This window comes from Myxocyprinus asiaticus, chromosome 34, assembly GCF_019703515.2.
Source record: "Myxocyprinus asiaticus isolate MX2 ecotype Aquarium Trade chromosome 34, UBuf_Myxa_2, whole genome shotgun sequence".
Classification (NCBI taxonomy): Eukaryota; Metazoa; Chordata; class Actinopteri; order Cypriniformes; family Catostomidae; genus Myxocyprinus; species Myxocyprinus asiaticus.
In genome coordinates this window covers 34,368,758-34,382,770 of record NC_059377.1, presented here as the reverse complement: position 1 = coordinate 34,382,770, position 14,013 = coordinate 34,368,758, and the positions used below count along the sequence as shown (strand labels likewise).

At 36.5% G+C, this 14,013-nt stretch overlaps 1 protein-coding gene across 1 annotated transcript; it reads right to left on the bottom strand.

Annotated features, from left to right (window-relative positions):
* Positions 1 to 564: 564 nt before the first annotated feature.
* u2af2b (U2 small nuclear RNA auxiliary factor 2b) lies at positions 565 to 13,338 on the bottom strand. The gene is made up of 13 exons (XM_051671047.1): positions 12,870 to 13,338; positions 10,949 to 10,969; positions 10,494 to 10,626; positions 10,255 to 10,284; positions 9,551 to 9,654; positions 9,200 to 9,351; positions 7,444 to 7,560; positions 6,635 to 6,773; positions 5,568 to 5,647; positions 5,106 to 5,228; positions 4,928 to 5,014; positions 1,997 to 2,248; positions 565 to 1,791 (listed from the first exon to the last, which is right to left on the bottom strand). Exons 1-13 carry the CDS (start codon positions 12,916 to 12,918, stop codon positions 1,657 to 1,659), a joined length of 1,422 nt encoding a protein of 473 aa, XP_051527007.1. The 5' UTR covers positions 12,919 to 13,338; the 3' UTR covers positions 565 to 1,656.
* Positions 13,339 to 14,013: the final 675 nt, after the last annotated feature.

Sequence of the window (14,013 nt, the reverse complement as noted above, 5' to 3'; positions counted from 1 at the left end):
ATGAAATCTGCATCATGGAAGTGTTTCTAAAACTATTCAATTAAAGACTATATTGTTGTAAAAACATTTTTACTACTATTTGCATACTGCTATAAGAAGAACACACGTTACCAAAATTATTTAATGAACAGAGAGAATAAGATGGAAACAAACATGTCAACACATCACTAAAATAATTGGCCTCTTTAGTTTCCTACTGCTGATGTTGAAACCACATGGAACACATACAATATGTGAAGTAGACAAAAAAAAAAAAAAAAAAAACATTTTTTTTTTTTTTTAAACAATAGACATGTTTGTTAGCAGCACGTTGCTGCACGACGTTGCTGTACATAGAGAGATTCACTTTGGTTCCAGTTCACACAGGACTACATGACATGATATACACAACTATCATGCTCCTTCCAAAGCATCTGAATACTTCTCAGTTGAGCCTGATCATCTGTATCAGTTGCAGTTTAAAAGGGAGCAATTTTACAGACATGTGCTAACTGATTTAAACCAAATAAACACTAATCCCATATTTCAATTAGTCATTAAATGAGAAACATTCAAAAATCTGTCTGATTATAGACACTTGTGGCATGCCAGTGTTTTATTTTTATCAACTGCACTAAAGATGATCCTTAGATGTTTATATAGCTTCTTAATAAATCAACAGATGTACACGCCTGATAGTTGTGCTGGAATATTTAAAAAACAATATGCAGCATAAAAGACAGGAAGATGACAGTGGTCAGTATGTACAGTGTTATAGAGGGGAAAATCATGTATATTCAGCCCTGTCTTTGCAAAAGTGAGCAGCCTGATGTACTGGTCTAGTTTAAAGGAGTATACCACAAAACAAATCGCATAAAAAAATGCTACATATTCCATGCAATGTTATGGTGTATCAGAAGCCACTGAAAATCAGACAGAACTGATCATACTTCCAATAGTTTTATTATCAAAAGTGGCCTATTATACTGAAATTCACACACAGAAAAGGTGCCACACTGGACAAACATCATCACCATCTAATGAGTAGGTGATATGTATGGAAGAGACCAAATAAGTGGACAAAACCAACAACTTTAAACCAAAAACAAGATCCGGGACAGTCTAATACATATGAACTGCAAAAAGCTACAAAATGGGAGGGAGACGTGGTGAACTGGCCACCAGAGAAGACAAATGACTGCCAAAAAGAATCTGTGGGTTACAATTCAAACGAGCAATAAAAAGGGATAAAAACTTAGTGAGGGACCAAATGATGACATCTTCATTTGAATTATCTGTCTGATTACTTTTGGAACTTTTCGCACTCTGCAGGACTCTTTTGCTTGGGTAACTTATGTTCGTCTTCTCTGTTGGGCAGCAGTCACAATTTTACATCATCTTTTGTTTCAGTATACAATTAAAAAATAGTAACAATTTTATTAACATAATAAGCTATCTCCCGCTAATATCCTTAAAATACAAACAAAAGCAAAAACCCTCCCATAATTGCTCACAAATCAGCTTTTAGTTTAACCCTCAACAAAAGAAAGAATAAAAGAACATTCAGCTTTTGGCTTTTAAAGAGTACAAAAATGTTCCCCCTTTCATCATCTCTGCCTAGTTTACGATTACATAGATGTTTTTCCATCCCATTTCTCTTGCTCTCTTCCCCCGCTTCTACCAGAAGTCTCGGCGGTGGTAGGCATCTGGATCGCAGTACTTTGTCACCACCACCCTGTTTGCAAACTTTCTTCCTGTCAAGCCCTGCATGGCTTTCTGGGAGTCAAACACAGACTGGAACTCCACAAAGATCTGTATAATAACACAAAATGCAAGATGGTTTGTGAGAAGCAGTGTGAACATGTTTATTTAACACTACCATATGTTCATTGCTGGAGAGTTTAAAATCACAGTGATTTAATCAGTACCTACATGAAGTTGGAATAACAGCCACGTTTTGGCCCAAGACTATGGCCTAATCCATCACTAGTGGTTGTGCTGATTGGCATTCTCTTACCTTGCCGGTTCCAGGGACCTCCAGGCCGTCGACAGGCCGAGGAATCTCAATGCTCTTGACCTGGCCGTATTTGGAACACTCCTCCCTGACGTCCTCCACAATCTCCTCATACTCCTCATCATCCAGCAGCTCCTCTGGAGCCACCATGTTCATCAGACACAGGACTTCAGTGGGGATACCGCCCATCTGCATCATGGTGTTGCTCATCATTCCTGGCACTTGCAACGTCACCGGAGTCTCGTTTATGCTTGTCTAAAAAGAGTCATTGAAGGAATAGAAGAAAATTTCTGATTGCTTGAGAATACATTTAAGACATTTATCCCAAGACTAATGAACTTTTGCATTAAGGAAAACTCCAAAGTTACTTGTAAAGTCAACATGAAACAGCATTACAAATTTCCATAAGGTGCCGTTTTTCACAGGACAGGGTGGAAATTCATTTTTCTGAAATAGTTTAGCATTCCCTTGCAATAAGTTTTACGTGCCCTAGCAATAGTTTGTGTCCCCTCACAACACATTTACCATGGTTTTACTATAGTAACCATATTTTAACCTTGATACTCATAATAAAACCATATTAATAGTACAAGAAATTGAAAACTATGGTAATAAAAATCATCATTTTGTGGTTACTATGAAGAAGTAGTTTTATTTATATAGCGCCTTTCCCAAAGCTCAAGGTCACTTTACAATAAGTACATTTCAGAAATACATTTCATAACATGATAAATGATATAAGAAAATTACTGAAAGTGTACTGCAAATAGATATGTTTTCAGCTGGGTCTTAAATGTGGATGGAGAAAAAATATATTATGAAGAGTAAGTGGTAATGCGCTCCATAGTTTAGGAGCAACAACACAGAATGACCTTCCACCTACAGTGGACAATCGAGATTTAGGAACAGACAATAGGCCTAGTTCAGAAGATCTAAGAGACAGAGTAAGCAAATAAAGGTGAAGTAGATCAGACAAATAAACCAGAGCAAGTCTGTTTATGGTGTTACTAACCATAGTAACCACATTAATTACCATGGTTAATCTATAGTAAAAACATGGTTACTATATGGATACAGTATACTGAATTAAAACCATGGTTTCCACCGAAAAACATGGTTACTTAACTTACTTTTCATAGATACTACAAGTTTACTATAGTAAAACCATGGTTTCCACCAAAAAACAAAATGAAAACATGGTTAGCCTACAAGAGTCATGGTTACTACAATATTACTATAGTAAAACCATAGTTAAACTATGGCATTTGTATAGTAAAACCATAATAACCACAGAATTATTATATGGAATATTATCACTATGGTTTCACCATGAAAATCATGGTTACTGTAGTAAAACTATGGTAAATTTATTGTGAAGGAACAAAACTATTTCAGAAAAAATTCCTGCCAGTCCTCTAAGGGGTTCCGTATTCTTCTGAGTGAAATAGGATAATTTTTTTCCCCATCTGGAATGGATTGGACTGTGAAAAGCTCTCTATATGGCTGTTGGTTAGAGGGGAGGGGTTGAAAAATAAGTGCACTCACAGACAAAAAGTTGTTTCAGGGGAGGAGCAAGTTATTGCATTTCGATGAAAGGTTACGAAGACTAGGGCTGGGTACTGATACAGATTTCCATATTCGATTCCGATTCACAAGCTCTCGATTCGATTCCGATCTTGATTTGATTGGATATCGATTTGTATGGGTACATTTGTTACAATGTCCATTTTGCTTACATATGAAAGAAATTCTTTCTCAGCTAATGCTCTCAATTATAAATTAAACTTCTAGGTACAATTCGAAAATATAAATGTTACAAATTATATCATTAGTTTTATCAAATTGGTCACATTTTATATTTAATTATTTTTCCAATTCAGTCTATTACATCAATTCATGTCTTTAAATTGCATATACATTTGATACATTTGTATTGTTTATTTGCACTATTTACAAGTATTTACATTGACATGTAGAACACGTTTAATCGGTACTGTCTCTTTAAGACTACCACATATTACGAGAGAAGACGAGCATAATTTCTTTAGCACATCCATGTGTGATTACAATGAAATGTTTCCTTTTTTGCTGCTTTTAATCAACAACTGGCTGTAAAAAACAGAAAGGGTATTAAAAGAGACATTATTTAATGATGTATGGATCTTTGGATCTTGTCTTTGGACACACAGTTCGAGTTTAACCAAACTTTTACTCTTAACACACAGTGAAAGGACCTCTGTGCTAATAACTTCTTTTCCACTATACTACTCAATCACTGGTGAGTAAAATCTGAACATTTACTAGCTAGCCAGTGGCTAATCATAGACATTTTTAGTCTAGCACAGTGTGAGATTTGGTCACACATACGAGAGGTTCACTTGCATTATATAAAATAAATAAATAAAAAAATTCTTGCTGCGCTTTAATCTGTTTTGAATATTATTATGATGCTAGTGAAACTTTGTAATATGGCACTTTTTCATACCACTGTCTCCTTAAGATGATTCGCTTATGTTTTCCTCTTTTGTAAGTCGCTTTGGATAAAAGCGTCTGCCAAATGAATAAATGTAAATGTAAATTATATAACGTTGTCACAGAGTGAAAAATCGATCTTGGGATTTAAGAATTGATATCGAGATTGTTCAAACGAAGATCACGATGCATTGGAAAAATCGATATTTTGATCCAGCCCTAATGAAGACAAACTTTTTTTTACCTTTGAAATATCGTGCACAGATGAATCGTTCACAATAAGGCTAGGAATATGTATTAAAGTAAATAGGGTCAATTTTTATTTCAAGTCGACTTAAAGAACAATATATAATACTTACACCACTAGTTTTTTTTCGTTTTCAAAAAAAGTCTTGTGCACATTACGCTAATGCTAATTTACTTAAGATTAGTGAAATTCTCTCAGGTGAATTTAATTCTTACCATTGTGGCGTTCTTGGCCCCTACACTTGCCCTCTGAACCAGCAGCTTCTTATCTGCCAACTGCATACCGTTCAGTCCTGCAATTGCCTGCAAAAAATATTCATAGATTAATTTTAAAGTCAGCCACAGAACTGTAAAATCCATGGATACGGAGGAAAAACTAGCCATGCCAACTCACCTGATCGTTGATGTTAACATCCACATATTCACAGAAGGCATAGCCCTTTGAGAGGCCTGTTGCTGTATCCTTCACCAAATTGAAGGCTTTTAGAGGTCCAAAAGAGGTTAACAACTCTTTAACCTGAGGAGAGAAAGTTAGATTTCTTGTGCTTAATATTGCTCTCACACTGAAAATGAAAGGAAATTGAAAAGCACCAACATCTGCTAAAACTTTAAAATCCCTTATTTTAGATGCAAATTTCCAACCCAGTTTACATGCACCTTTCTATGAAATTTAAGTGGTTTTTATAGTAAGCCATTTCTATAGTTACATCCTTAATCGGACAGTTCACCCAAAAATGAAAATTCCATCATCATTTACTGAACAAGAGCCTGAGTAAATGATTGATTAAAAATGAATTATCCCTTTGATAATGAGATATAGACACAGATGTTATGACTGAATACATTTGTAACCAACCTGGTCGTCGTTCAGATAGTTTGGCAAACCTCCAATGAAAAGCTTGTGAATAGAATCTGGTACAACGGTGGACACCACACCTGGAGAACATTGATAGACAACGGAAGCGAGAGAATAACAGACCAATTGACTGAAATTAGCCAATTCAAATGAACAAGGAAAAGAACAGTGTGGTAACAGGTTAAAGGGATAGTACACCCAAAAATGCAAATTCTTTCATCATTTACTCACACTCATGCCATCCCAGTTGTGTATGCCTTTCTTTCTTCAGCTGAACACAAACAAAGATTTTTAGAAGAATATCTCAGCTCTGTAGGTCCATATAATGCTAGTGAATGGGGACTAAAACTTTGAAGTTCAAAAGTAATCCATACGAATCCAGTGGTCTAATCAATGTCTTCTGAAGCAATCTAATCGGTTTTGGGTGAAAACGTAACTCCTTTTTTTATTGTGCATCTTGCCATTGCAGTCTCTAGGCACTATCATGATTTCAAGTTTGTTTACATTTCCTAGTGCTTGACATATGCACAGAGCGCTAGATGGTGCTAGGAAGTGTAATCGAGCTTGAAATCATGATCGCCAAGGAGAATGCAGATGTCAAGATTTGTTATATTTTGGTCTGTTCTCATCCAAAACCACCTGAATCGCTTCAGAAGACATTGATTACATCACTGGAGTGATATAGATTATTTGTATGATGACTTTGTGCTTTTTGTAGCTTCAAAATTGTTATCACCATTCACTCGCATTGTATGGACCTACAGAGCTGAAATATTCTTCTAAAAATCTTCATTTGTGTTCTGCTGAAGAAAGTCATACACATCTGGAATGGCATGAGGGTGAGTAAATGATGAGAGAATTTTCATTTTTGGGTGAACTATCCCTTTAATATACTTAGGGTTGAGTTTAATCCAAATGCATTCATTTGGAAATGTGACAAATTCATGCTTAAACCCTTCATTTGTAATCAAGTAACAAACGGAACATCCCTCTACATTGTTTTGTATGTCATGTTTTTTTATAGTCTGAGATTTCAGAACTTAAAGGGAATTATAAAGTAGGCGTACCTGGCACATATACACTGGGGTTCTCACTCATGCCAGGTAAAGGTTGATAGTCGTGCGGTCGGCGAATCTTTAAACTCTGCCCCTGGAAGATGATGCCATCAAACGCCATGGCTTGTGTTGTCTCATCCACTGATCGGAACTGAAAAGAGAATTGGAGAAAAAAGTAAAGTAGTTTACATTTTTGTGGAAAGTCATGACAGTAGAAAAAAGAAAAAGGATAGCATAAGCCATATATACACTCACTTTATTAGGAACACCAGTACACCTACTTATTCTTGCAATTATCCTATCGGCCAATCACGTGACAGCAGCGCAATGCATAAAATCATTCAGATACGGGTCAGGACCTTTAATTAATATTTACATCAACCATCCAAATGGGGAAAATTTTTTATCTCAATGATTTCGACCGAGGCATGATTGTTGGTGCCGTGGTTGGTTCGAGTATTTCTGTAACTGCTGATCTCCTGGGATTTTCACGCACAACAGTCTCTAGAATTTACTCTGAATTGTGCCAAAAACAAAAAACATCCAGTGAGCAGCAGTTCTGCGGATGGAAACGCCTTGTTGATGAGAGAGGTCAACAGAGAATGGTCAGACAGGTTCGAGCTGACAGAAAGGCTACGGTAACTCAGATAACCACTCTGTACAATTGTAGAGAGCAGAATAGCTTCTCAGAATGCACAACACATCTAACCTTGAGACAGATGGGCTACAACAGCAGAAGACCACATCGGGCACTTTATAAGGACCATAGTGTTCCTAATAAAATGCTCAGTGAGTGTAAAATGTATACAGGTATGACCCACCTCAAGAAAAGCAAAGTTCTTGTCTTGGTTAATCTGGACAGCGAGGATGGGGTTTCCTGGAGCCTGAGTCAGACCACCAAGCCTCATTTGAGCATTAAAGAAGTCCATCATGGATTCCTAAGGAAGAAAAGCGTTAAGTAAGCTGGTTTATAATTTAAAAGAATAAAACTGTGAAACTTCCAGGAGGTAAGGGTTTAGGTAAGGGCTGCGTTTCAAAATCTAGTGAATTGCCAATCTAAATGGCATTTCAGGGCACTTTTTAAATGTGCCTATGATGTCCAAAACACAAAACTAAGTTTTAAAACACAGACAAAGTTTGGAGGTGTACAATAAGATGTTGAACACAGAGGCAAAAATATACACTACCAGTGGACACACTTGACAATGAACACTGGCAGCCAAAAGTTTGGTATAATGTACAGATTTTGCTGTTTCGGAAGGAAACTGGTATTTTAATTCATGAAAGTGGCATTCAACTGATCACAAAGTATAGTGAGGACATTACTGATGTAAAAAACTATTTTTGATCAAATCTAGACAGGCCCCATTTCCAGCAGCCATTACTCCAACACCTTATCCTTGAGTAATCATGCTAAATTGCTAATTTGGTACTAGAAAATCACTTGCCATTATATCAAACACAGCTGAAAGTTATTTGGTTCATTAAATTAAGTTTAACATTGTCTTTTTCTTTTTTTTTTAGTTGCCACAGTATGCAATAGACTGGCATGTCTTAAGGTCAATATTAGGTCAAAAATGGCAAAAAAGAAACAGCTTTCTCTAGAAACTCATCAGTCAATCATTGTTTTGAGGGATGAAGGCTATACAATGCTTGAAATTGCCAAAAAACTGAAGATTTCATTCAAAAGTGTACACTACAGTCTTCAAAGACAAAGGACAACTGGCTCTAACAAGGACAGAAAGAGATATGGAAAGCCAGATGTACAACTAAACAAGAGGATAAGTACATCAGTTTCTAGTTTGAGAAATAGATGCCTCACATGTCCTCAGCTGACAGCTTCATTGAATTCTACCCGTTCAACACCAGTTTCATGTACAACAGTAAAGAGAAGACTCGGGTGCAGGCCTTATGGGAAGGACTGCAAAGAAAAAGCCACTTTTGAAACAGAAAAACAAAAAGAAAAGGTTAGAGTGGGCAAAGAAACAGACATCGGACAACAGATAATTGGAAAAGTGTGTTATCGATTTTAACCCAACTGAGCTTTTGTGGGATCAGCTAGACTGTAAGGTGCGTGAGAAGTGCCCGACAAGACTGTCACATCTATGGCAAGTGCTACAGGAAGCGTGGAGTGAAATGTCACCTGAGTATCTGGACAAACTGACAGCTAGAATGCCAAGGATCTGCAAAGCTATTCTTGCTGCACATGGAGGATTTTTTGATGAGAAAACTTTGTAGTAGTTTAAGACGTTCTGAAAATTTATTTCAAATTGTAATAGTAATTTTTCACATTATTTATGTCCCGCCTATACATTGTGATCAGCTGAATGCCACTTTGGTGTATAAAAGTACCAATTTCTTTCCATGAGAGCAAAATCTGTACATTATTCCAAACTTTTGGCCGCCAGTGTATATTTGTTATGATCTTTTGATCAAATGGCAATTTAAATTTGTATTTAAAATATAAAACTTACAACAGTGCTTCTGTCTAATAAACCTAGCTTTGCCAATGTTCTCTACTTGAAACTATTCTCCAAAGCCCTGCACAATAATTTGTAAATAGCGATCATTCAACACCTCTGTGATGCCAAATGGGATGTTGCCAACGTAAAGTCTGCGAGCCTGGCGAGTCATCTGACTGCCCACTACGGGCACCGGGGTTGGCGTCACTGCGAGACCATCAGGCGTCATGGTGGGCAGCAAAGCGGTAGCAGGGATTTGACCAGCAGCTGAAAGAGAAACAGAATTATTGTATGAACAACTGAACTAACACAAGTGATTCATAAACTAATTATCAGGGGACATCAGTAAAAGCCAAAATAAAAATAAAAAAAAAGAGACAGAGAAACAAAGCGAGAGAGAGGATAAACTATGCTTAGATGAGTAAATAAATGGACACAGTGACATCTTGAACGTTGTGTTCCTCACCCTGCATGGCCTTGTACTGCATGGGTGTAATATGCTCAAAGCCTGGAGGCGGCACATCCCAGTACTTTTTAATTTTCTTCTTTTTCTCACGGTGAGGTGAACGGCTGGTTTACAGACAGGAGGAGAGATGGGAAAAAATGATGTCAAAGTGCCATAAGTAGGATGGAAATTAATTTAACTGTATGGAAAGACATCAAATCCAACTGCTACATCTTCATGTCTGGCATCATTACTCATTCTTCATCTGTCAAGGCTAATATTCATTTTATTCTATTTTCAAAAGGACTTATAAGGGAGTAAACAAAAATAACTAGCAAAAAAGAGAACTAAACATTGCAGAAGTAGAAATTAGGGTCAAAAGAGTACTAAAATTATAATTTACTGTTTCAATCATCTAACTGATACAAATAAACTAATGGGGCTTGTCTTGAAGTGGAGGAAAAAAAGGCAATTTTCTGTTGTAATGAATATGGGAAAGACTAATACACTGACAAGACTGTTCAAAAAGCCAATTTTCATTATGTGCAAGGTTTTTGTGGCAAAATAAAACTGCTAATAATATTGAAGATTGTGGAATTCACTTCATCTGTGGGGAAACATTATCATTTGCTATATGAGGTGAAAAACAGTCATTTAACGGATTTGTGGAGCAAGAAATCAGTCACTCATGAAGTCAAAGGATGGCAATACTTTTGCTGAATTACCTGACATTTTCTTGGGGTTGGTGCTGTTCACTGAAATGACATTTAAGAACAGGGTTTGATATGCAGCTACTACACAGTAGCTTAAACCATATTACACAAACCAACAGCTGAACAAAAAGAGCTGAAATTAGGGTTTTGCTGCTTGCATAAGTGTAATGCCAAAGAAATATAGACATCCCTACATCTTTTTATCATAATTTCAATCATACAAATCAAGATTCCCATCGACTCTTTCTAACCTGCGTCTGTGTCGGCGGTCCTTGCTGTCGCTGCGGCGTTCCCTGCTTCTCCTCTCCCTGCTCCTCCTCTTCCTCTCCCTACTGCGGCTGCGTGACGGGCTGCGCCGCCGGTGCCGGTTCTCTTTGTCCCGCTCTGATACAGAAAGAATGTATGTTAAAAAATAAAAATAAATAAAAAAACCTATCTAAACATTTTAAGAGGAAGGGGCATGGCTGCAGGTACCCAAAGCCAAAGACAAGAAAGAAGATTTATGCTGTGTAGTTTAGAAAAGAGAAGGATTTAAGCCAATTTAACCTGCAGAATGAAAAACAATCTGAATACTAAAGAGATTTGGTACAGGTGTTTATGCAGTGTACGATTTTCACTGTGAGACTCTGACAGGGAAAAAAGAAAGATTAGAAGGAAGGAGACAGGGGATGTGTGTGTTTTTTGCAGATCATTCTGGGATACCCACCATGACCATTTAGACTGTCACCTGTGTGGAAGAGAATGAGAGGGGTTAAAATCCATAAGCATAAAGGGCTGCATAGGAAGTAATTGGAACTCACTTGCTCACACACATAAACAGTCAGATTACAGCGCATCTACCAATTTTGGTAGGTAATGGACAACTATGTTGTTGTAATGTGATCCTAAATTAAAGGGAGCTGTTGGCATTAAACCTCTTCAACTCGGGTCCAAAAGGGGGTGCTATGTCACGAAAAAGTTTATGCTTAAAATGTTCAAATCTCCGAATACATAAGTCAGGCATATGAACTTTTCATAAATAACCATCACTTCTGCATTTATGCTCAGTAAAATAACAAAATAAGGCCTGAAAACATTTGCATCAAAATCAGCACCACCTAGAGGTCATGCGGTAGAAATATTAATATGAATAAGTGTATAAGTCTTTCAAATAACATGTAAATAGACAAATATATCAAATGAAAGCTCTCATTCTCAGCAATGCGACTATAAATTTGTAATTGCGATTAATCACAGATTTTGAAAATGCTGAAATTTGACACCATATATACACTTATTTTCCAATCAAAATGCATTTATTTCCATCTTAGGAAATAAAACAAAATGTAATAATATAATGCTTTATTAATATTTTACAAACAAAGCCTTCCACAGTATAAAGACAGGAATGCACTAAAATAAATTTAAAATCTAAATGTAAACTTTTCCCAAAATCTAATTGGGAGGTTGACTTATTGAAATAATTAGTCCCCATAGGTTGAGTATTCATTCATATTTTTATTAATTTCATATTTCTGTATTCTCTATATATCTCATAATTTTACATTTAAAATATTAATCTCATAACATTATTTATGCATTTGCAAATGCTGTGTAAACTCATTATTTCTGCTCTGTGAGAATACATCTAATTGCCCCTTCAGATTCAGCTTCTGTGCCACCTTTACTGTGTAAAATAGCTTTAATCCCCATAGGTTTAGTATTCATTGCAATGAGCATTAAATCTCTTAAAACTGTCATCCTCCACAAAATTAATCTACCGGTAGACTGTGGCTATCCGCTTTCCTACAGTAATTTTTTAATTAATTGCATGCAATTAACACGTTAATTCAGACAGCACTAGTTCAGATATGTTGATATAAAATGTTATCTCAGCAGGATCTCAGCTTTCTAATGACACCTAGATTGTGCTCCTAGTCCACTCAGAGGCCGAGATATTTGATGAAACAATGGGGGTGGTGCATAAACCGTAAACTAGACTGAATGTCTATGGACGAGCACATCTGCTAAAATGCATTAAGAGCCACCTACATTTCAGATCGGCATTTTGTGACGGAAGGTGATAAAGTATTTTTTTCTAGTACTTGCTGCCATCTAGTGGAATAAAATAAAATCTTTTTGAGGGAGATGGAGTGAAGGGAATCAGAATTACATTATTACAAACGACAACAAATAAAAAAAATATATTCACCAGAAGACTGTAAACACACAATATTTATTTATTTTGTTATGAATAATTTGAATCTTTTTTAAATTGTGTGTGTGGGGGTCAGCCCACAGTTGAAGAGGTAAAAAAACACTGGATTATATGGGTATGGTATGACTGTAGAGGAAAGATCTTTTTGGATTACTGATAGTATTACACAAAAAGGATCTTTTGCTAACATATTTTTACTCAACTAAAAGCAGTTGCATCTACACCAAAAGCAGAACAATTGTCTATAAATTAAGCTTCATAACACTTATTCTACCATAAAAGGGGCTGTGTGCGTTTTCATACACCAATGTAACCATTACCAAAAACATGTGACAGTTATACTGACAACAGACGGATACTTCTAGCATTCATGGTGTTGTTAATAAGTGGTTCTAGAGCAAGGCTTTCACTGATGCGCTTTTATACTCACCTTGTTTGTTTTCGGACAGCTGTCTCTCAAATTCATCAAAATCAGACATCCTGGTGTTGTGAACTGACCCAGGCTCAGTTACTTCAGCTAATAAGCTCGTTTGCGCTTAAATAGCCCTCTCTGTCTCATGCAAATTTAAGGGCTGGGCTAAAAAGTAGATTAAAATATAACATCAAAATAAAAAGTTTCGCGGAAAAACACGTCAGATCGTGCATATACATAAAAATAAACGCTTTCTTCACAGTGTTGTTAGCTGCTAATGCTAACTAGAACCGGCGCAGCGTAAGAAAGGGAGGCTTTAGTCGATAATATATGTGGTTAAATTCTTTAGGTATAATACTTTGTTGCTTAAGTATATTCCTTTACAGTTAAATGTTGCAAACTGTCATTCTTGAGGGTGTTCAAGTTCAGAACGTTTTGGCTAAACAAGCTAACCGCTCACTCCGCGTTGGCGGATGCGCTGATCGTTTCGTCAACGCCCCCAAACATCACTCTGAACAAGAGCTGTGGTGATGTACGCCACCTACAGGCCCGGAGGGAAATTTAGAATTTATATTTGCAAGTTCTATGAACATTAATTGGCATGAAGATTGATATATATTAATTATTTATGTATAGTATATAATGTGTGTGTGTGTGTGTGTGTGTATGTACGTGTGCTCTGTGGTCACTAAGCTCTTTTAAATATGAAATTTAAAATTACAGAGTTGAACATGTTCAAGTAAATGTTCCTTATTTCATTCACTTCTCTCTCTCACTCCGTCTTTCTCTCTCTCAGGAGTCGGTGAAGACTAGAGTTCTGTCCATGTGGCAGCTGATGAACAAATCGGGTTTTGTGTGTGTGTGTTCAATTGTTATTATTTATTATTTTATAAAATATACACAATCTTGAATCTGCCCCCAGAGTCATCCTTGTGTCTTGCCTCTGTACTTTAAAATATGTGGTTGAGATCTAGTGACTGAAAAGGCCATAGCATATGATTCCTTTTTTATTTTACTTGATGAGCTAATTATGCTAATTAGTCACACGAATTTCTCAACATGCAGCTCTTAGCAACCAAGTTGAACTGCAAGAAAGATAGTATTTGGGTGTAATAAACCTTTAAAGCTATAAGTAGTTAGTATTTGGCGGAAATACTGCCTT

Excerpts from the sequence above, each read along its gene's own strand:
- u2af2b (XM_051671047.1), bottom strand. The coding sequence starts at position 12,918 with ATGTCTGATTTTGATGAATTTGAGAGACAGCTGTCCGAAAACAAACAA. Across the intron at positions 9,655-10,254 it reads CAACCCCAAGAAAATGTCAG|CCGTTCACCTCACCGTGAGA; the intron begins GTAATTCAGCAA and ends TCTGTAAACCAG. Across the intron at positions 5,648-6,634 it reads CCCCAGTGTATATGTGCCAG|GTGTGGTGTCCACCGTTGTA; the intron begins GTACGCCTACTT and ends AATGTTCTCCAG.